At 41.9% G+C, this 20,648-nt stretch overlaps 1 protein-coding gene across 1 annotated transcript; it reads left to right on the top strand.

Annotated features, from left to right (window-relative positions):
• Positions 1-4,089: 4,089 nt before the first annotated feature.
• Positions 4,090-20,520, top strand: CCDC174 (coiled-coil domain containing 174). Its single transcript, XM_059663683.1, has 11 exons — positions 4,090-4,210; positions 6,687-6,791; positions 7,734-7,834; positions 8,871-8,929; positions 10,960-11,137; positions 14,065-14,160; positions 15,930-16,072; positions 16,519-16,613; positions 17,157-17,289; positions 18,951-19,103; positions 19,949-20,520. Exons 1-11 carry the CDS (start codon positions 4,169-4,171, stop codon positions 20,233-20,235), a joined length of 1,392 nt encoding a protein of 463 aa, XP_059519666.1. The 5' UTR covers positions 4,090-4,168; the 3' UTR covers positions 20,236-20,520.
• The last annotated feature ends 128 nt before the right edge of the window (positions 20,521-20,648 follow it).

Genomic DNA, 20,648 nt, shown 5'->3' with positions numbered 1-20,648 from the left:
CCACCAGATGATCATTGTCCAGTCCCAGCCTGCACCATCGGGGCACTGGCATTTACTGTCGATTTCTTCTGCCTACAATGACCAGTTGACGGGTCCCTCCTGCATAAATATTCTGGAGCCAGCTCCTATAAAAACTTGCCCCTTCGCCAATAGAGTTGAATGGATGAATGAATAAGTGAATGAATGCAAAGCTAATATAGTCTCAGGTCTACCAAGGAAGGACAGTGCGAGGTGCTGAAGGTCGGCTACCTGGGTTCAAGTCCGGGGACTAAGACTAGCTGTGTGACCTTGGACAAGTTACTTAACTTTGCTGTGTCCCAGTTTCCTCATCTACAGAACAAGGATAATAATAGCACTTGCTCCTGAAGTTGCTGTGGGGATTCAATAAGATAATGCCAATAACAGATTTGTGTGCCTGATGCTGATAAAGGTTAGCCTCTTTGTCATCCAGGGCAAGAATCTCGGTATCTTTATGCCTCATCCTGTGCCTGTGCTTGGAACCTCTTTTCCTTACTTAGGTCCAACCTAATCTTTTTTCACACATTGAACACAGCTAATTCATCCACTGCTGAGTAATTTATTATCAGAAGCAGTATGCTGGAGACGGAACAAAGGCTGAGAAGCTGTGGGCTAGATGCATAGGGGAGAGAAATATTTTTATTTCAAGGAAACAGGGTATGTAGAAAAATCACTCGTGTGCCAAAAAAGGGCCTGGACTAAATTAAACCTTTTGACTTTAATCGCCGATTAAAGCATCACAATAGCAGCACAGGCTATAGCCTGTAATCATGTTGCTATGAACTTTCATGTTGGAACATGACTGCAGGGCCCCCTTTAAAAATCAGAGCCTGGCTTGGTGGCTAGTCTCACAGGGAAATAATTGCCGTGTGTTTCTGAAGGTCTCCTCTCTCCCCTCCCCCGCTTTATTTAAAGCATCTAGGAGATCAGACAATTAAAACCCAATAAGAGATGAGAAGGGCCGAAACCGGTTTGGCTGGGTGGATAGAGCGTCGGCCTGTGGACTGAAAGGTCCCAGGTTGGATTCCGGTCAAGGGCATGTACTTGGGTTGCGGGCACATCCCCAGTGGGAGGTGTGCAGGAGGCAGCTGATCGATGTTTCTAACTCTCTTTCTCCCTTCCTCTCTGTAAAAAAAAAAAAAAAAAAAGAGATGAGAAGGAAGAAGATAATGGATCTCCCACTGGTTCCACCACCTTGGGACCCAGCAGGGAAGGGGACAAACTGGAGCTGAAAATCCTGCAAAATATTCAGCATCATTCCACGGACCGTCATCGAGTGCACGCCTCCGGCTGCGAGAAAACTGGAGCTGAGCAAAGCTTCTGTATCCCACACGTGATGCCCGCACAGCACTTTTCAGCTTGAAAGTCATTTCCGGACTCTGTCTCTCAAACATCCTGTGTGCCCAACTGGGTACGAGAACCAGGCTCGGCGGGTGACAGGATGTTCTCAAGGTAACTCGAGGGACACAGCTGGACTGGTCCCGATCTCCTCGGAGGGAGTCCTGTGCTTTTTCACCAGGCTCGTCTATCCCTGCCTTCCTCTTTCCTCCAGAACTGACCCGGTCTGTGCACGAGACACCGGCCTAGACCTGGTTTAGAAGATGACGCCCTAGGAAGACGGTGTGGCCTCGGAAAGAACGTAAGGACTCAATGTCTGTACTCGGCAGAGGAAGGCAATCCCAGATAGACCGGATGTTTGGAGAGCGTCGGCGGAGGAGGAGAACTTGAGGGAACGGGATGGGTGAGAAACCGTTGGTGTGCCGGGAGGGCATGCTGGTCAGCCCAAGGTTAAGCCTTCCATGCTTCTCCAGACCTGTGTGCCTTCGAGGGCTGGGGAGAGTAAAGGAGACTCACGGGCTTTTTCTTAGTAATTCCAATGGCTCGGAAGGTAATTAAAATCAGTTGGATGCCACTCTGGTGTGAACTTCTGGTCCGGGTGATGGTACGAACCTGGCTAACGAACATGCAGATGACAACATGGACACTGACAGGCATTATACAGAGAAAACGAAACTCTGAGGTCTCTGGGATGTCCACAAGCAGCTGAAATTACTTTCTGTCTAGCTTCCCAAGATCAAAACCCTCTGGCCTCAGTGCCAACAGCCTTGCTATGCGAGGAAACCAAAGTTCATGATTTCCCACCTGTTTACAGCCCTTCCTTCTCCCCACTTCCCTTTCTTTTGTGAAAATCCTCTTCTAGCCTTTTTTTAGATGGACTCGGCTACATTGGTTCTTCTCTTTACAAGTGAGTAGGGTGCAAGCAATTAACTCAATGTCCGAGTTATTCTCTGGCTCCAGGCTCCTCCACTTGCAAGCGGGCCAATGCCCCTTGGCACGTCAATGAACCTTTTGGCCTCATTTTCCTAGTCTGTAAAATGCAGATAATAGCTCCCACCTCTGGGGCTGTTATGCCCAGATTTCAAGATCCCCCACAGAACCACCAGGGAGCGCCGAGTCCGATGCAAAAGCATAGAGTCTTTTATTCAAGCTAGCTTGGTCCCTCTGCCTCCATTACTGGATGTAAGAGAGCCCGGAGTCCCAAGAGAACAAAGAATTTATAGGGCTTGGGGTGGGGGGTGGGGGCACACTCTGACCACTGATTTGGCCGATTCCGGTTGGTTGAGTGAGGGCAGGGGGCGGGGGGGCTAGTGACGAAAGGGCAGGGTGTAGCTAGGGTCTGGTTACACAAAGACAGGGGGGTGTTCAGCATACTCTTGGCCTTGGGCTAGTTTCCCCCGCTTTCCCATTGGCCGAGATAAGGGCAGGCTGAGTAACTGATACATTCTGCGGCTTTCTCTTGGAAGAGGAGTTAGGGACACAGCTATCAGTCCCGTTCTGTCCTTTCAGGGCCACTTCGATGATTGAACAAGACAGTCCGTGTTACACACGTTACACGCTCCTGCCATGACCATGTGTATCAGTTTCCTGTTGCTGCTGGAACACGCTACCACAGCTTAGTGGTTTCAAACACCGCAGATCTATTCCTTGTCTTTTCCTTCTTTTTCTTTTCTGAGTTCTGGAGGTGAGAAGTCTGAAACGAGCCTTTCGGGGCTGACGTGTAGTTGTCAGCCGTGCTGCCTCCCTCCTGGGGCGTCCAGAGGAGGATTGATTTGGTGTTTTCCCGCCTCTGGAGGCTGCCTGTGCTTCCTCCTCCTCCAGAGCCGCCCTGGAGCATCTCCTGTCGTCTCATTGATGCTGACCCGCTGCCTCCTCTTACCAGGACCCTTGTCACTACGCTGGGCCCCCCCAGCTGATCTCCCCAGCGCAGGATCTCCCATCGAATCACAGCTGTGCATTCCCTTTGCCACATAAGGTAACAGCCACACATTCTAGGGACTCGAAGATGGACATCTTTGGAGGGGGGAGGGGTCATTAGTCTATCACAGTTATTAATATTTTTATCGAGTAGCTCATTTAATCCTCATGAAACCCCATGAAGTCAATATGGTTTCATCCTCACGTGGGGACTGAGGCACAGAGAAGTTAAGTAACTTTCCTAAGGTCACACAGCCTGTAGTGTACGGGGTGAAGGAGCGTTTCCAACGAGGAAGTTGGTCTTATAAGCTGAAATATGTGAAGTGGCACAAAGTCAGCATTATATCGATGCTACTATTGTTGTTATTTCTACTAAAATTAACATCATAATCCCCATATCGTATGACTCTTGTGAGAATGAAATCAACGTGCGGAAATTACCAGACAGTGCCTGGCATACAGCAGGCCCTCCAATGGTATTTGGATCTTTCCAGTCTTTATTCGCCTTTCTTTTCGCCAGGAAAACGTTCCAGTTCGTTTCTCCCTCCTCAAAACAGCGCCTTCGCAGCCCCTATATGACCCACTCAAGATGGCGCCGCTCGCGCCTACGTCACGAGACCTTCTCAACATGGCGCCGAGCGAGGCCCGCCGCCTGCCGCACTCAAGATGGCCTCCGCAGTCAGCTTCCACCGGCGACCCGACCTTCTCAGCATGGTGACCGACGCGCTTGCGTCACATCACGACCGTCCTAATTTGGCGCCAGCGTCGTAAACTTAGTGTCGTAAACTGAGCGTCGCTATAATGACAGACACTTCCGGTCGCGCCGGGGGCGGGCCTAGAAGCCTGCGGGGACGGGGGAAGGATTGGGTTTGGGTCGGGACGCTCTGGCTCCACCATGGACCGAAGGAAAAAGCCTTTGGAAGTCACGGCCTCCTCGGTGAGTGCGGGTATAGCTGATGCTACGGGCTCCGAGTTCTTCCTGCCCCCAAGCATCTTGTTGGCCTGGTTTGTTTCTTAACTCGGGGACCCAGACCCCGCCGCCCCTCAAACAGGAACCGGACTTGGCTTTTCTCAGACGGGAAACCGGATCAACTTTCTTACCTACAGGAGCCCGAGTTTGGCTGCCCCGGTCGGATATGCCCTGGGACCGGACGCACCTGACGTGGTGTCTTTCCGTCAGGCATCTCCTGCTTCCCACTGAGACATCCGGTCCGGTCCGGTCCGGGCCTCCTTGCCAGCCCGTCTCCCTGCGGGTCGCGGAGGACCCGGGCCTGTGCCTGCTGAGCATGCGCATCCCCCTTCCTGGTTCTCCCACCCGGAGACCAGGGAGGTCTCCCCAACAGCAGTGTGACCTTTTCACTGACCAGGAACTAAGTCGTTGTTAATGCAGATGCCTGGGTGCTGTCAGGTCTCGCAGCGTGGAAGAGGCTGGTTTTTGTTTGTTTAAGGTATATTTTTTATTGATTTTAGAGAGGGAGGGAGAGAGAGAAAGAGAAAGAAACAGAAACATCGAGAGAGAGAGAGAGAAACAGAAACATCGAGAGAGAGAGAGAGAGAGAGAAACAGAGAAACATAATGATGAGAGAGAGTAATTGATCGGCTGCCTCCTACATACAACACACTGGGGATCGAGTCTGCAACCCAGGCATGTGCCCTGACCGGGAATCGAACCGGGACCTCCTGGTTCATAGGTCCAAGCCACGTTGTTTGTTTGTTTGTTTTGTTTTTTAAGCTAGCTACTTCTAGGAAGAAAACCTGTTCTGTGTACTTATTTTAGTGCCAGCACTTTAATGCACGGTCGCATTGACTTCTTACAAAGCAGGTGCTGGTAAGATCCCCACTTTATACATGAGGCAGTAGGAAGATGCAGTGCATTCCCAGCGTATATACAGAATTCTTGGTGATAGAGCTGGCTCACTCAGTTTGGTTGCCTTTTTCATTATATCAGAACACATTGCCTAACCTTTGACTTAATCTTGAATTTACTGCAGAGTTACTAGGATGTAAGGGAAGTATAAGGAAAAATCTACATGTCCCAATATTTGAACCCCATTTCCTCATCTCACACTGAAAATTGGTGTTATTATGTTTGAGGATTAAGAATATATATATATATATATATATATATATATATATATATATATATATATATTTATATTAAAGTTAATCCTATCCTAACAGCTTAAAATTAGCAATGATAATAGGAATGCCAGCTGGGAATTGACAATTTTCTGAGTAGATTCCTTTTAAAATTCTAAAGTTGTAGAATAGGAAAATGTGTGGCTAGGTAATTGATGTGGTTAAGAGCTTAGAAGAAAAGGTGAAAGGCTTTTAATTTTATTAAATTCAGAATATTAGGTCCTGGGAAGAACTGCCCTTTGCATTATTCCTGCTAAGGCTACTTTTAAATTGATTTCTTCCATTTGGACTTAATCATTTTGATTTCCCTTAAAATTCAGTCCATGATGCTGGACTTTATACGTTGATTTACAAACGCCCATGTATATAAGCAACTGTACCAGATCCGTAAAAAAGAAGCTGCCGTTATATCCCTTTGTGCAGAGTAGACAGTGGTGACTGATACAGCGGAGGGCTAGACCTGGGTATTCACTCAGTTGTGCTGTGTCCTTTGCCCTGGCCTTCCCTGCTCTTGAACCCTGTGATTGAGTTGAACTTAGAGTTTCTGGAAGATACTAAAACAGACTTGGAAGCATTCTTACCATTCGCTCATTCCACTTTATATTTGGCTGTTGAAATCTGCCTATCTTTTAAAGTTCAGCTCCAGGCTGCTTCTGATCACTCTGGACAGAAGGAAATGCTCCCTTACCTGAACTTTTATGCTACTTTCTACCACTCTTAGAGCATTAATTACTTCTTACTGGTATTACAGGTTTCCTTTCTTATTAGATCGTAGGCTTCATATGAGGCCGGAGTATGTCTAATTCATGTTTGTATCCCACTCTTCAGTGTGTAGTGCCAGGCACATACTGGGGACTCAGCTGCTAAACAAAGAAATTTCCCTATAGAAATAATAGATTGTTGTGATGATTACATGATATTATATCATATATAAAAGCAAAGTGCAGTGCCAATCAGAAAGGTGTTTAATGTTAGCTGAATTTTACTCTGAAAGATGCCGACTTTATCTATTTTGATTTATCAGTCTCCCTTTGCCCAGAAAAAAGCCTTTGACTGTTGAAAGTTAGAGTAAAAGTACATTTCCAACAGAGCTAGGATGAAATATGGCTTAGTTTTATCTTGTATTGAATTCTACATGTAAACTTGTAATTTTTATCCATTTTTGTCCATTTATAGGAACTTGGAATCTTGCTTTGAGAATTATAATAACTTAGAAATCCAGTCAGTCATAGAATTAAATAAGTGTTTTTGTTTGTTTATTGGTTTTATTTTAGTTGGTAGACCTTAAGGCCGAACTCTTTCGAAAACAAGAAGAATTCAAACAAGAAAAACTTCTAAAAGATTCTGGAGTTTTGGGAAAACCAAAAACAACTAATAAGGTAAAAATAAAATCTAATTGTCTCCACTGATCTGAAATAATGCCAGGAGAGAGGTTTGTTTTGTTTTGTTTTGTTTTTTTGTTTTTGTTTTTTAAGTGTTTGTGGTGTCTGCTACATATAAATATTAAGGAAAAATTCCTGTCTTGTATTTGAACATCTGCATGAGATGTCTTAAATATTAAAATAGAAATTAGTAAGGTTATTTAAAAGCACCTTTAAAAAATACATATATATTTTATTTATTTTAGAGAGGAATGGAGAGGGAGAGAGAGGTAGAAGCATCAATGATGAGAGAGAAATTGATCGGCTGCCTCCTGCACACCCCCTATTGGGGATCGAGCCCGCAACCTGGGCATGTGTCCTTGACTGGAATCAAACCCGGGACCCTGCAGTTCGCAGGCCGACGCTCTATCCACTGAGCCAAACCAGCTAGGGGAAAGCACCTTTTAATGTCCTGATTCTTTAGAACTTGTGTGAGAGAAGTACATGCTCTTAATTAGTGGTTTGTTTCTTGTGGAAGATTATCTAGTTACGTATGTGTTATAAATCCAGACAGACAAACAGATAATATAGAAACATAGCAAAAAATATCAGGGTCTTTAAGAGTTGTTTTCCAATTTTATAGGTAATGGTATATGTTATTTGTATTACTAATTATTTGTAATATATACATTTTCATTATAGTCTTGAGTCATTCAGGAGATAAAAGATAAAGAAGTAACCCTATGCAGTGTATAAAGAAACTTTTTATATAATTCAGGGCTTTTCTTTTTAACTCCAGCTTTGCCATGTACACTCTTCGCAGGACATAAGTTGGCTGTCGGGAGATCTAGTTATCTCCATTGATTCGTAAGATCTGATGGTTTCTGTTTTTTTTCTGATGTACAAGTAGAGATGTTTGCATCATTTGGTGGTTCTGTTTTGTTTTCCTAAATTCTCCAGAAACCAAGTATCTGGAACAAACAGAATGCAGGAGTTTCAAATCGCGCTGAGAAGGATGCGGAGCAGAAGATTGAGGAACAGAAGACTTTAGACAAAGCAAGGTAAAGGTGAACTCTGGTCAGTGAAGTTATCACTGAAGCTGCCCAAGCAAAGACATGAAAATTCAACTTTTATTATTTTTTCATTTATAATTTAAATTTTTATAATCCTTCTAGCCAAATACTCTGTAACTATAAAATAGACTCTAAAAATAATGTGATTTGCAGGTGTATTTACAATCTTAGAAGAAGGTAAGACATAGCCTCAGTTTAAAAGATGAAACAGAGTTCCACTTTGAGCCTCTTTTAGGCACTAAGATCATCAAGTGTTTAAGAAGTACATGGGAGTGTGGTTCTGGGCTAGGGGCATATGATGTTAGCATTTAGAAACAAATTTTTCCCCCAATTTTTTTAGTCCTCACCCTAAGATATTTTTTTTATTGCTTTTCAGAGAGAGTAGGAGGGAGGGAGGCAGAGAGGGAGGGACATCGATGTGGGAGAAACACATGGATTAGTTGCCTCCTGCACATGCCCTGACTGTGGGCAGGGAGCGAAACTGCAACGAGGTATGTGCCCTCGACCGGGAATCAAACCCGAGACCCTTTGGTCCTAGGGTCCATCCTAGTGGCTCTAACCACTGAGATGCACCAGCCAGGGCTCCCCCAACTTTTTAATATGAAAAACGTTAAATCAACAGAATAATTGAAAGAAGAGTACAAAGAACATTGTAATACTCTTCACCTAAGTTAACAAATAAACATCTTTTTACATTCTCTTTCTCATGTGTGTATAGAGAAACTTTGTAAAGCATTGTACTTTACATATTTCGACATATATCTTCTAACAAGGACATTCTTCTATATAACCACACTGATAAAATAGTATTAAATATTATCTATTAACTAGAGGCCCGGTACACGAAATTCGTGCACAGGTAGGGTCCCTACGCCTGACCAGCAATCAGGGCTGATCAGGGCCTTCTGGCTGCCAGTCAGGTCCTTCCTTCCCCGGCTGCCAGCAGTGAAGCCGAGAGTGGAGCAGTCTTTTCAGGGACAGCATTTAATAAGACATTTCTAATACTTGTTCTGTTTTCTCCAAGGGAGAAACTGGAAGAAAAAGCTAAATTATATGAAAAAATGACCAAAGGAGACTTTATAGGTAAAAAATTATTTATACTTCTTTATTTTCTATAATTCATACATCCCTATGGTATTTTATTATTTCTTAATAACTAAGAATAAGGAGAAATTTTAAAAAATCAAACTGCTTATTTTCTGTGCCAGAGATAAGAAAATCAGCAATAATTTTCCAATTGCCTAGTGGGTGCAGGGCATGTATTGGGTGCTTTGAAGGAACAAGCAGGTACAACATAAGCCAGGTCCTCTGCCCTAAAGAGGGGGGAGGGTCTCATCAGTAGAGGGAAACGGTACAGAACAAAGCAAAGTTAGGAAACAAGGTCTAAATAGGCCACAATTATGAACAATTACAGCTGTGTAAAGAACAGGAATTATGGTTATGTGAAGGTGCTAGGGTTGTTTGCTATTGCTCTATTTTTCTCTTATTTTTTATTTTTTGTGTGATGTGCTTACGAGTGCTTTTTAAATGATAATGATAAAAAGATATAATCACTTTCCTCATACCCCCCAGAGAAAGAAAACCCAAGCTACAGCTAGACAACAGTAGAAGAGTGTTAGCAAAGCAGTTTACAAAGGAGGCATATGTGGAAGTGTTTAGGGAGAAGGCAGGCTCTAATAGGGCTTTTAAAGGCTTTGGATAACTGGAGAAAGGGATTCTGCAGAAGGGAGGGTGGCGAGAGCAGATCAGCAGAGGGAGGAGAGGGCTGGAGTTGGCAGGCAGCCTGGTGTGGCTGGGCCTGAGGGGCTAGGAGAGGGAGCAGCGGGGCAGCAGGAGAGCGGTGGCTGGACCCCAGTCACGGGCTGCTCACCCAGCCGAGCTCCCTCTTCTCAGACAGCAGGCCATGATCCCTGCCTGGCAGGGAATCAGCATGGGGAGATCGGAAACGCCAAAGCTAGGGGCCATGAAGAGAGGCTTTGCCTTCTTGAAGCAGCAGCAGCAGGTTGGCCATTCACCAGGTGGCCTCAATATTATGAGTCTTGTAACTCAGCCCTGAGAAAGTACATCTCTTTTCCATTTGAGGCATTTGTGTCCTTTAAAAAAATTTTATTGTCTTTATTAAGAAAAAGTTCAGGTCTTTTCTCTTTTGATTCAAACTTTACTTGGATTGTTAATATGGGATTCAGGTCCAAAGGAGTATGCTTATAGGGATTTGGTTCTGTCCAAACCGCAGGCCCACCTTCTGATAGGCATATTGGGCTTACATATTTGGGCAAATTATGTTTTGAAGCTTCAGTTATTCTTCACTGTCCAGGGTATAATACTGGTACCTGGTTATAAGGAACCTAATATCTGTTCCATCTCAGACAAGAAGACTCAAAACTCAAGTGACTGTACCTGAAATCCCACACAGGGAAACTTCACGTCAACATTATCTGTGAATACATCAGGCATTCTGGGTTAAATTAAGTCGTGGATTGCTATTTAACTTTTCATTGTATGTTTTAGCTCAAGTAGATCATAAGTCCTGAGGAAGATAGCATCTCACACATTTCTGTATGTCCTGTAGATCCTGGCAACATGTCTTGTCTGAAAGTGCTGTTCATTGGATTGAAAAAAATTCAGATTATTTTTTTTTCAACCTATGTCATGACCCTTAAAACACTTACCATACCATAACAGTATAATTAGGATTAAGTGATACAGCTCACCTGATTAGAGAGGTCTATTGTTTTGGTCTGACAACATGAGAAATGCACTCCTTCTGTAGCATGTAATTGGCTGTATGAGTCTCTTGAAATCAAATGGTTTTGTTATCTTAAAATGACATTCTGAGACAGTATTGCTTACTCAGTGTATTGACAAAGCAGCAGAAACTTCAGGCTTTTTAAAGACTTTGCAAGCTGTATGTTCCCAATGGCCTATTAATAACTTTCCTGGCAGGTCCTGAGGTGGCTTTGTCTCTGTAAGTGTTCCCGGGGGTGGGGTTATCAACTAGTGAATCTTCAGGGACGTGAAGCCACCCATCAATGACTGTGACTGCTTCATATCAATTCCATGTGTGGTTTTCTTCTTTGATGTCAAGAATCTGATAATTGATTTTTATGTTCTAGATGAAGAAGTGGAGGATATGTACCTTGTGGATTTCACGCAGAAGATGATAGACAAGCACAAAGAAATGGAGTCATTTGGTGCCAACAGAGATTCTAGAAAGGCAGGAGAAAGAGACGAGGATGAAGAAAATCTTTCTGAAACAGATACACCTCCTCCCCAGGACCCCAGTGAAGAATGGTTGGTGATAGTATGTGATTTGGTCATATTAACATTGTCAGGCTTGTGTTTGCTTTTTAAGAGTGATTTCATTTGTTGTTAACAAAACATTTCTCTTTATCCTTCTTTAGTTTTTTTTTTTCTTTTGAGACTCCACTTTAAGTAAGATTGGATTTACAGATGTAGAAGCAGTAGCTCCAATGAAGAAATAATGACAAATAAAGACTGAGCTCTTGCTATGTGCCAGGTGCAGGAGGCATTGATGTAAAAGCGTTGCTTAGTCAGCAGCATGTCCCTTTGCTACCCATGTCCTTCCTCAGACTTCAGGGGGAGTCATTGGTCCAGGCAGTGGTGATCTCTGCTTCTAGTAAGCCTTACTCTGGCTGTGTCATTTTCTGGCAATTTAATAAAGGCTTTGTGGAGTTGGACCTGGACAGCACTAGCTCTACCTTGCCAGGGCAGTGGGACCTTGATTAAGTTCCTCACCAACCTGAGGCTCACTTTCCTTACCTCTTAAGCACTGATGTCAATGCCTACTTCCCCTGATTGTTTGCCTTAAACTTCCTTCACGAAGTAAGAGTATTTTAGAATACCCAAGAAACTACTGTCTGTGGAGTATAAGCAGACATTTGTAAATCTTTATTACTGAAATTATTCTGAATTTTATCTGTATGTAGGTGAATAATGGGGAAACCAATCTAGTTGTTTCCTTACAAAGAGACCAATGTGTCAATAAGAGTCCAGAATGCAGATTCCATTCTGATGATATTCTCTACTTAAAATGCTGTTTAGAAACTTGTTTATAAGTGCTTAAAACCATGTAGAGATGCACTGACCCTATGAAAATGCCCTGGTACTCTGCCTGCCCACCCTCATGCCTGTGCAGAGCTCACCTGTCTTCTCTTCAAGACTCAAATATTTCCTCATCATGGGGTCTTTGTCAGGAACTGCTTAGGATTGTGTGCAGCATTTGGTGGCTTGTCAGCTTTGGGACCAGTGGACAGGGGTCATTTATGAGTTGAAGAGAGCAGTCCCTGTTGACCACAAAGACTGCACCTCTTCATACTAGGTAGGGTGTCCACATCGGTCCAGATAAAGCATGTGTTGGGATAGAGCAGGTGTCTTCTTACCCACCTTCTAAAAACTTATATTTGGGGAGGTTATCAGGCTGCATGCTTGCTGTAAGCAACCAACAGAGAAGCACATGCAATGCAGTCTCTTCTATCAGTGCTGCTTCATTCTTAGTGATTCTTCCCTTGCACTCTGGCAGCACTTAAATATTTCCTGCTCCTTTGGGTCTTACATTTTCTTTATTATTGACACATAACTGGCCTCATTAACAGAAAAATAATTGAGGCAAACTTTGGTACTTTCAGCATCCTGCCTGCTGCTGTTAGTGAAGCACTTCATGGGCATGTGCTTTAGCTTCCCCAGCGCTCTCTGAGGATGACATGACGTCTCGTGTTACTCTGGTACCTCCAGTAATTGTTTCCCCGAGAGCTTGCTCAGTGTCTGATTACATAGAGCAGTTGCTGACTATTGCTTTGCCACTTCTATTTTGATGGGATCTGCATGTTTCTGAGGCCTTCTCCAGAAACAGAATAGCCGATGATTGCTTTTCATAGTCGAAATCCCATCTCCTTTGAAAGGTTTAGTGCCTTTTTCTTTTCCTTATTAATGCCTGTAAGATTATAGCAATTTGTCAGTGATTGGAAGAGTTTGAAGGGCAGTTGAAGGTGTCACTGCCACCATATGGAAAAGGAAGACACTGCAAGCAGTTCTGACACTTTGTTTTTAAATTAGGCTCTAAAATTGTAACTGCTTATAAAATCCTTTCAGTAGTTAAATTCCAGGTGTTGGAAAATGTTCCTGCAAAAATAGTGTAAATAATTACTTAGACCATCTGGCTAGATGGTTTTCTCCCTCCATTCATTTTTTTAAAAAGGAAAAGAAGAAAAAAAAGAAACTGCTTTTAGCAGTTGGAGGTTTTATTTCTTGTGCTAATCAGCTTTAGGACTGTAGCAATGGATCCCAAACATTCAGATTTTAAGTCGTGGACTGACAGTTGGAATCGCATGTGTGAAAAGAAAGAAATTGCTTACAAAAGCCAGGTCACATACATGGGAATCTGACATTGAGTTGGTCCACCAGCAGTACTGGCCCCTTCCTGTGTTTTTGCCCCCTACTGAAGTCTATGGGAAATTCCCTGCCCATAATTAAAAAAATAAAATCTGTTGCATCATAATGCAAATGAAATCTTTTCCATGAAAATCTGTCCATATTACCTGTTGTGAAAAGTCTAAGTGTTTCATTTGCCTTGCTCTCTGCCTGACTTCTCTAACTACTATCTAGTTTGGACAAGATTAGGGAAGAGGAACAAGCGATAAAAGATAACAGACTGGCCTACCGATGACGTGATTTTTGGTACAGAGAGTGTGTTGCTTGGCTTCCTCCTAATTAAAAAGAGTTCCAAAATACTGTAACTTATATTAAGAAATAAATTTCTAATTCATTGAGAAGAATCATACTAATTAGAAGAAAAAAAGGAAAAAGTAAAGTGTCAGATTTGGGAAGACTGAGGAAATTAAATTAGAGTCTGGTTTAAAGGAAAGTTACTATGATGCTGATAAACTCTTTGGAATTTCCTAAAGTAAGTTCTGAGATGTGGCAGCAAGGATCTGTATGGGTATTTCTCTTTGAAATCAGAGTCATACATGATCAATCATTTTCTGCGTTTTCTAAAACATTTAATAAAGGGCACAATGTGTTTATTGTGTGTCAACTTTTAACTTTAAAAAGCATGTTCTTATCATTGATAGTCGTCTCTCAGGTTGGGGGGTTTTCTTGGTTGTGAGCCCTACGTTAATTTTTGACTGTGTACCAACTTCCTAACTTAGGGAACTATATGTCCTGTACAAAGCCTTCACATCTTTTCACTTTTATTTCAGGGTGGACTATGTGGATTCCTTAGGGCGATCGCGGCGCTGCATGAAAAAGGATTTGCCACATCTGTTGGAGATGGATAAAAATCTTCAGGGGAAGCTGTAAGTGTGTTATATGCAAAATTTTGCCCAGGTCTGAAATACAGACATAGGGCTAGTTTAGTGGGCAAGGCTGTCTTTAGTCAATTATCTTTAGAGCCCCAGTAAGGAGATCTTTTTTTAATGTATAAGAATATTTGCCAAAGCACTTATTCATGGTTAGTGTACACATACACACATAATCCACACTCAGGGAACAGCCTGAATGGATGATCCATATCATGTAGCTACTAAAAGGGATGAGTTAGAGCTATATCTGTTTACAAGCATACTTCAGAGCTATTGTGGGTTTAGTTCCACACCACCACAATAAAGTGAGTATCGCAATAAAGCAAGTCACACGAAGTTTTTGGTTTCCCATTGCATATCAAAGTTATGTTTATGATATACTAAAGTCTAGTAAGTACTCAATAACATTATGTCTAAAAAAAAATCAGTGTATGGAGATCAAATGTACTCAGAAGAAAGAAACTATGTACTGGTATATGCAACTTTGTCATGAAGTTAATGGCAACCACACACAAAACCCCCAAAACTGAGACACATAGCTTTAAAAAAGAGGAAAAGGAAGAAAGAAGTATGGAAAGTAACACCAATAGACTTGTTTGGTGCTTGGTTGCCACAAACCTTGAATCTGTAAAAAACATAATATCTGCAAGTGCAATAAAGCAGAACACAATAAAGTGAAGTATGCCTGTACTTGGAATGCTGTCTAATTACAGAGTAACAGATATAGAATAAGCTAAACCAAATCAACCAACAAAGCTTTGTGGAGAAAGGTGTTTAAGATACACACTTGGTTATTTCACAGCAAGTGGGGGTCAAGGAGGCAGTTAGCTTATTAACTTTTTCTTTTTTTATTTAATCCTCACCGCAAAATATATATTTTTTCCCATTCATTTTATTTTTATTTTTTTTTAGAGAGACTAGAGGTGAAGGAGGAAATGGGGGGCGGGGAAGAAACATTGATGTGAAAGAGACACATTGATTGGTTGCCTCCCACACACACCCCCCAACTGGGACTGGGGATGGAGCCTGCAACTGAGGTATGCGCCCTTGACTGGCATCCGAACCTGTGACCTGAACGCATGACCCTTTTGTCTGCGGGCCGATGCTCTAACCATTGAGCAACCAGCCAGGGTATTTACTTTTTCTTTATACATCTTTGGATTTTAAAGTAGGGCCTTATAGCTAGATTTTCTTTTTCTGTGAGGCCTAAGACACCTAAGAGATAACTTGCTAAAACATCCTAGGGAATAAAATTCCTCTTACTAAGAGCAGCTTTTATGTGCAAAGTGTTGGGAGAAGGTCCACCTTGTCCAAGTCCTCCAGGTTCAGGTGGGCCTGGGCTTGGCACAAAGGAGGAAGGGCAGAATCCCTAAGCCATCTCACAGAACACGAGGCACAGGCCAGGCCACAGGGTGAAGGCGTTTCCTCCTCCCTGCACAGAAGACCATCCAGAAGAGGCCTGCACGTCCTCTTCCCTGTCTGGGCAGCCTCCCTCTACTCAGCCCAGAACCAGGGTGGGAAGGAAAGTGGTTTGTCTTGAGTGCAGGCAACATTCCATTATGCTAATGCAACAAATCTGCTTGATTTTTAAAAGGTGAAAACATTTTCTCCTATTTCCCAATTATCTGGTGGGTCAGAAACCTCTGTAAGGAACTGTCTTTTATCAGTTAGAGGTACTGATTCATGATTCAATTTAATGAACAGAAGCATTGCTATCTCACAGCTCTTATCTGAAGATAGTTTTTGCTCTTTTCTCCTACTAGTTTTGTTAGTCCTGCTAATGAAAAAACCTTACTATCTGAAGACATGAGAAAAGAACTTCAGCGCCAGCAATGGGAGGAAGAAGAGCGGGAGGCCCTGAAAAGGCCAATGGGACCCATACATTATGAAGACATTCGTGAAAATGGTATAATCATCTTGCAGCTTTTAAATCATGCTTTTATCTTGAACTAATGACAAGCATAAAGGGAAGTATTCATTCATAAAGCAGCAGTTCCTATGTAGAAATAAAAGATTCTGCTTTGGAAATTGAAGCTATCCCCATTGTTTACTTCATAGCCTAAAAAATACTCATACTGGAAATATCTTAACAGAAGGTCTATTAATCCAAGGGTTTGTTCCCCAAGAGAAGTGGAGCCAGTCAATGACTGAAAATTAATGAATTTTTGTTATGTTTATCACTTGGCAAACAGGATGAAAACTATTTCTAACTTGCTTTTTGGTTTATCTGCTTTTTCTCTTTAAAAACTTGTGCCAAACATCACTATATTTCTTCTTGCCGAATTTCTTGTAGGATATAATTTACTGATCAGGGAAATCTCTAATCTCCCATGTAATTTTGACTTATTTCAGAGGCCCGGCAACTTGGTGTTGGATATTTTGCCTTTGCCCGAGATAAAGAGTTAAGAAACAAGCAAATGAAAACGTTAGAGATGCTGCGTGAACAGGTACAAATTAAATTCAGAGTTGATGTAAAGAAAGATTTGAGCAGTTGGTTTCTTGTTGGACCATACTGCAAAAAAAATCTAGTAAATTAATTAGGGATTTAAATTGATATTCAGAATACAATTATAGGTTTCATAGCTGTAATTGCCATATTATTTTGGTGTTTCAAGGTTTAAGATTATGGCTGCCCAGAAGTAACTCATGTAATTTTAAATTTGATTTTTAATATATATTTGGAGTGGTCTAGGTAAGAAAATAGAAAGTTGCTTGAAGGATTAAGGAGTAGAACAGAATTGGTTGGTTTTCTTGAATGTTAAACCTTTCAGAATGCTCTGTGAATGCTTTCTAAACTTCAAAAAACATCTGAGGCCTTGTGTAAGAGAATACGAGTCTTCATTTTGGTGATCTCAAGGATAGCTTCTTAGAGGTGGCATGAAAATCAATTAGTCTATTTTTAGAATAAAATTATTTCATTGTTCTTTAAAAAGAAGTATTATGAATTTGGCTTAAAACAAATAATTTTATAATTTTCTGTTCTCTTCAAGACAACAGACCAGAGAACAAAACGAGAAAACATAAAAGAAAAGCGAAAGGCTATGTTAGAAGCAAGACTTGCCAAACTTCGACAAAAAAAGATGAAAATATCAAAAGATGATGGAGCAGAGGAAGAAAGTAAAGGTATGTCATGGCTCATGTTAATAAACTTCAGAAGGAAAAATTCTAGTTCCATTGATGTCTCAGTAATACGGCTGAGAAATTAGCCATTAAGAAAGCACCTCTAAGGTACTGACAGGGGCAGTTTTTATAACCAGTGTGATGCGAATGACACCCTAGGGAATAGCTTAGGTTATAGATAAGGAAATGAACAGTAAATTGAGTCACTTCATAGAATAGAACAGTTTCGTAAATCACATTTAGTTTAGTTGTGTACATGTTTTAAACCTAATTTGTTTTGCTGTGGCTACAGTTTTTGTTGATTATATATTAACTTATTTTAAAGGAGAAATACATCACGAAGTCAGAATTAAATAATTTACAAATATGACTATGGTCAGCTTACGAAAGGACTGTTAAGACACTTGGAAACACTGTTAAATAATGTGTTCAAACTAGTTCATTCTATGAGTTATGTTGGTCTGGGCCAAATTGTCACGACAAAGAGACCCCCACATAGACTGCCTCAAACTAGAGGGAAATCTGCTTCTCCCTTTTAACATTTCAGAGGTGGTGGGTGTCCAGGTAGGTAGTGTATCTGCCTCAGATGGCCATCCAGTCTTCAGATTCCAGTTCTGTCATTTCCTAGGTTGCTCTAACCTGGACAGTTGAAGCTTGCTCCCCAGCACCTGACCATGATTCAGCCTTGGGGAAGGAGGAAAAAGGGAAGGGAATGAGCTTCCCTGTGGGGAATGTGAGCCAGAAGTCATGCAGAGCCTATGTCTTTACATCCCAATGGCCAGAACACAGGGAGGCCAGTAGCCACAAGGCGGGGAGGCTGGGGAATCAGCCTCTCTGGCAAGGTGCCTTGGATCCAGCTGAAACGGGGCGTTCTGGTCCCAAAAGGAAGGAGAGTATGGGTGCTAGAGGCATATGGAAGCCTCCAGCCCTCACAGGAGCTTGTGCTAAGCCATGGGCTGTTTTCTAATTCTGAACAGAAATTCAGTTTTTGAGTAGTTGTTGTTTTTTAATTCAATTTGGTTTTGAAAGAAACCCGAAACATTTATTAATTGGAAAATCATCCATTTAGTTTCATATAACTGTTGTCTCCCTGTAACATGTTAAGCTCTTTATGTTGTTTATTTTTGCTCTACTCCTAAATATCTGTCGTTTCCACAAGTTGTGAAATGTCACCACAGTGTTTTAAAAAATCCATTTTCATTTAAAATATGGCCAGAATTGAGTAGTCTACAGCCTGTCACCAGGCTCCAGCTCTTCATCACCCCAAGCCCCCTTGCTTTGTTTGAGATTTACTTTAGTTGAGTAACAGGGATTTCTGGTCTTTTGCTTGTTGGTCTGGGGATATAGATACTTTGAAATCCATCCAGCTTGGGTTTAAGTCCTGACTCTTGTCACTTTTGACCTGTGCAGTATTTCTGAGCTTAATTTTTCTCATCTACAAAATGGGGATAAAATGGGAATACCAATATTGGCTTTATTAGGGTTGTTACAGAATTAAATGAACTATTATATACAAAGTACTTAGCCCACTGCCTGGGACATGGTAGGTGCTTAGTAATTACTGGTTATTACTTCTACTTCCAGGATTAGTATATTCTATTTTTTAAAAATTAAGTAGCTTTAAGCTTTATTATAATGAAGTCTTATTCCCTTGCAAAAAATAGATGGAAATGTTATTGGGCCTTTGCCACCAGAACCAGAGGCCATGCCAACTCCGCCTATTGCTGCCCAGCGTAGCAAAGTAGAAGTCATCGTTCAGGAGAGGAAGGATACCAGGCCCGGAGTGCCACACGTCCGGGAGTGGGACAGAGGAAAAGGTAAGAGGGGCGGAGGGGAGGTAGGGGTTGCTCCAAGGTGTAAGAACCTCTCTAGGAATGGGCCCTGCACAGGAAATTTTTCTGGTTCTCCTGATCCAAATGTGATTCTGATGAGTCTTAGTGGTCCTTTGAGTCTTAAAGAATTCTTGAGGTCCTTGAATTTTTTCCTTCTTGATACCCAGGCAGAGCTGTTTATAAACAGAAGCACTAGAAAGGGTGATTATAAAAGACCAGGATTTATAAGGCATCATGTCGAAGGATGAGGGTTTTGTGTTTTTGAAGTGCTTGGGAGAAGTTTTCTGAAATTCATGCTGCCTCATTGCAGCTCTGGAATGTCATTTCTTAGGAACTGCTTTCAAAATTTATGAAGGTTTGATATTTTAATGTATTGTGTTTTTAGCACATTTCAGTTGGAAATAGAGATGAAAGACCAACTTAGATTTGGACAGGTTACTTCTTGTCTAAAGCTCAGAGGACAACACTGTTTGTTATGAAGTACCTGCAACATAATGTCAAGCAAATGATTGAGTGTTTAATTTTTCTGTATTTCTCTCTTAAATTTAATGTTAGTGCCTTTTTGGCAGTGTTTCCAGAGCCTGCAGACTTCTCCACACAGCCTTTCTTGAACCTTTGGCCTTCAGGAAATAGTCACTCCCTTAGCTTGGATCCTTATACTTCAGTAGGCATTGCATGTGCCTCATACTACCTTTTTGTATTGCTATCCTTGCTTTCCAGAGAATTTGAGGAGACTTTTAAGGAATACATATAATAATTGAAAAGTAATGACAATAAATTCATCTCATTTCATAATCAGTTCTAATACAGTTCTTTCTTATTTTTACTAGAATTTTCCTTTGGGTACTGGTCGAAGAGGCAGTCAGATCTCCGGGCTGAAAGAGATCCTGAGTTTGCCCCACCGTCGGATTACTTTGTGGGTCAAAAGAGAACTGGTTCTTTCAGTAGCCAGACATGGAGCAGACCTGCACCTGCACAGAGTGATGCTGGCCAAAGCCATGACCCCAGCTGTTCACATACGTCACCCACTCCTGCTCCCAGCAGCCCACCACAAGCCCCCACGGTCACTTTTGAAACTCTGGATGATATGATATCATATTATAAACAAGTGACATGAACATAAAAAGCATTCTGACTTGGGTCCATGCTGTTGGTGGTATCTTTTCCTCCCAGAGCAGAGAAAATGACTTGATTTTAGGGACCAAAATATAACTTTATTTTCCTGCCCTTTCCCTAGAAGATAGAGGTTGGATTTGTCAGCAAGGAAGAAGGTGAATGGTACCTTGGGAAATCTGTGGCCACGTGGCCATTCATTTCTTTCTAATTTGTATGGCGAGATATTCATGTGGCTTTAAGTGTAAGCTGTGATGGAATAGAAATATTCTTTAATATTTGACATCAAGGAGTTTGTAATCCTGTCTTTCATACCTGCTCCCGTGACTTAACTCAGATTTAAGGGCTCCATTCCTTCTGCAAATGTTAGCATGTAGATGTCTTTTTTCCATGGATTCAGCTTCCAGATCAGTTGAT

This window comes from Myotis daubentonii, chromosome 14 (genome assembly GCF_963259705.1).
Source record: "Myotis daubentonii chromosome 14, mMyoDau2.1, whole genome shotgun sequence".
Lineage (NCBI taxonomy): Eukaryota > Metazoa > Chordata > Mammalia > Chiroptera > Vespertilionidae > Myotis > Myotis daubentonii.
Note: the sequence above shows the minus strand (reverse complement) of the source record. Positions and strands in the feature narration are given on the sequence as shown.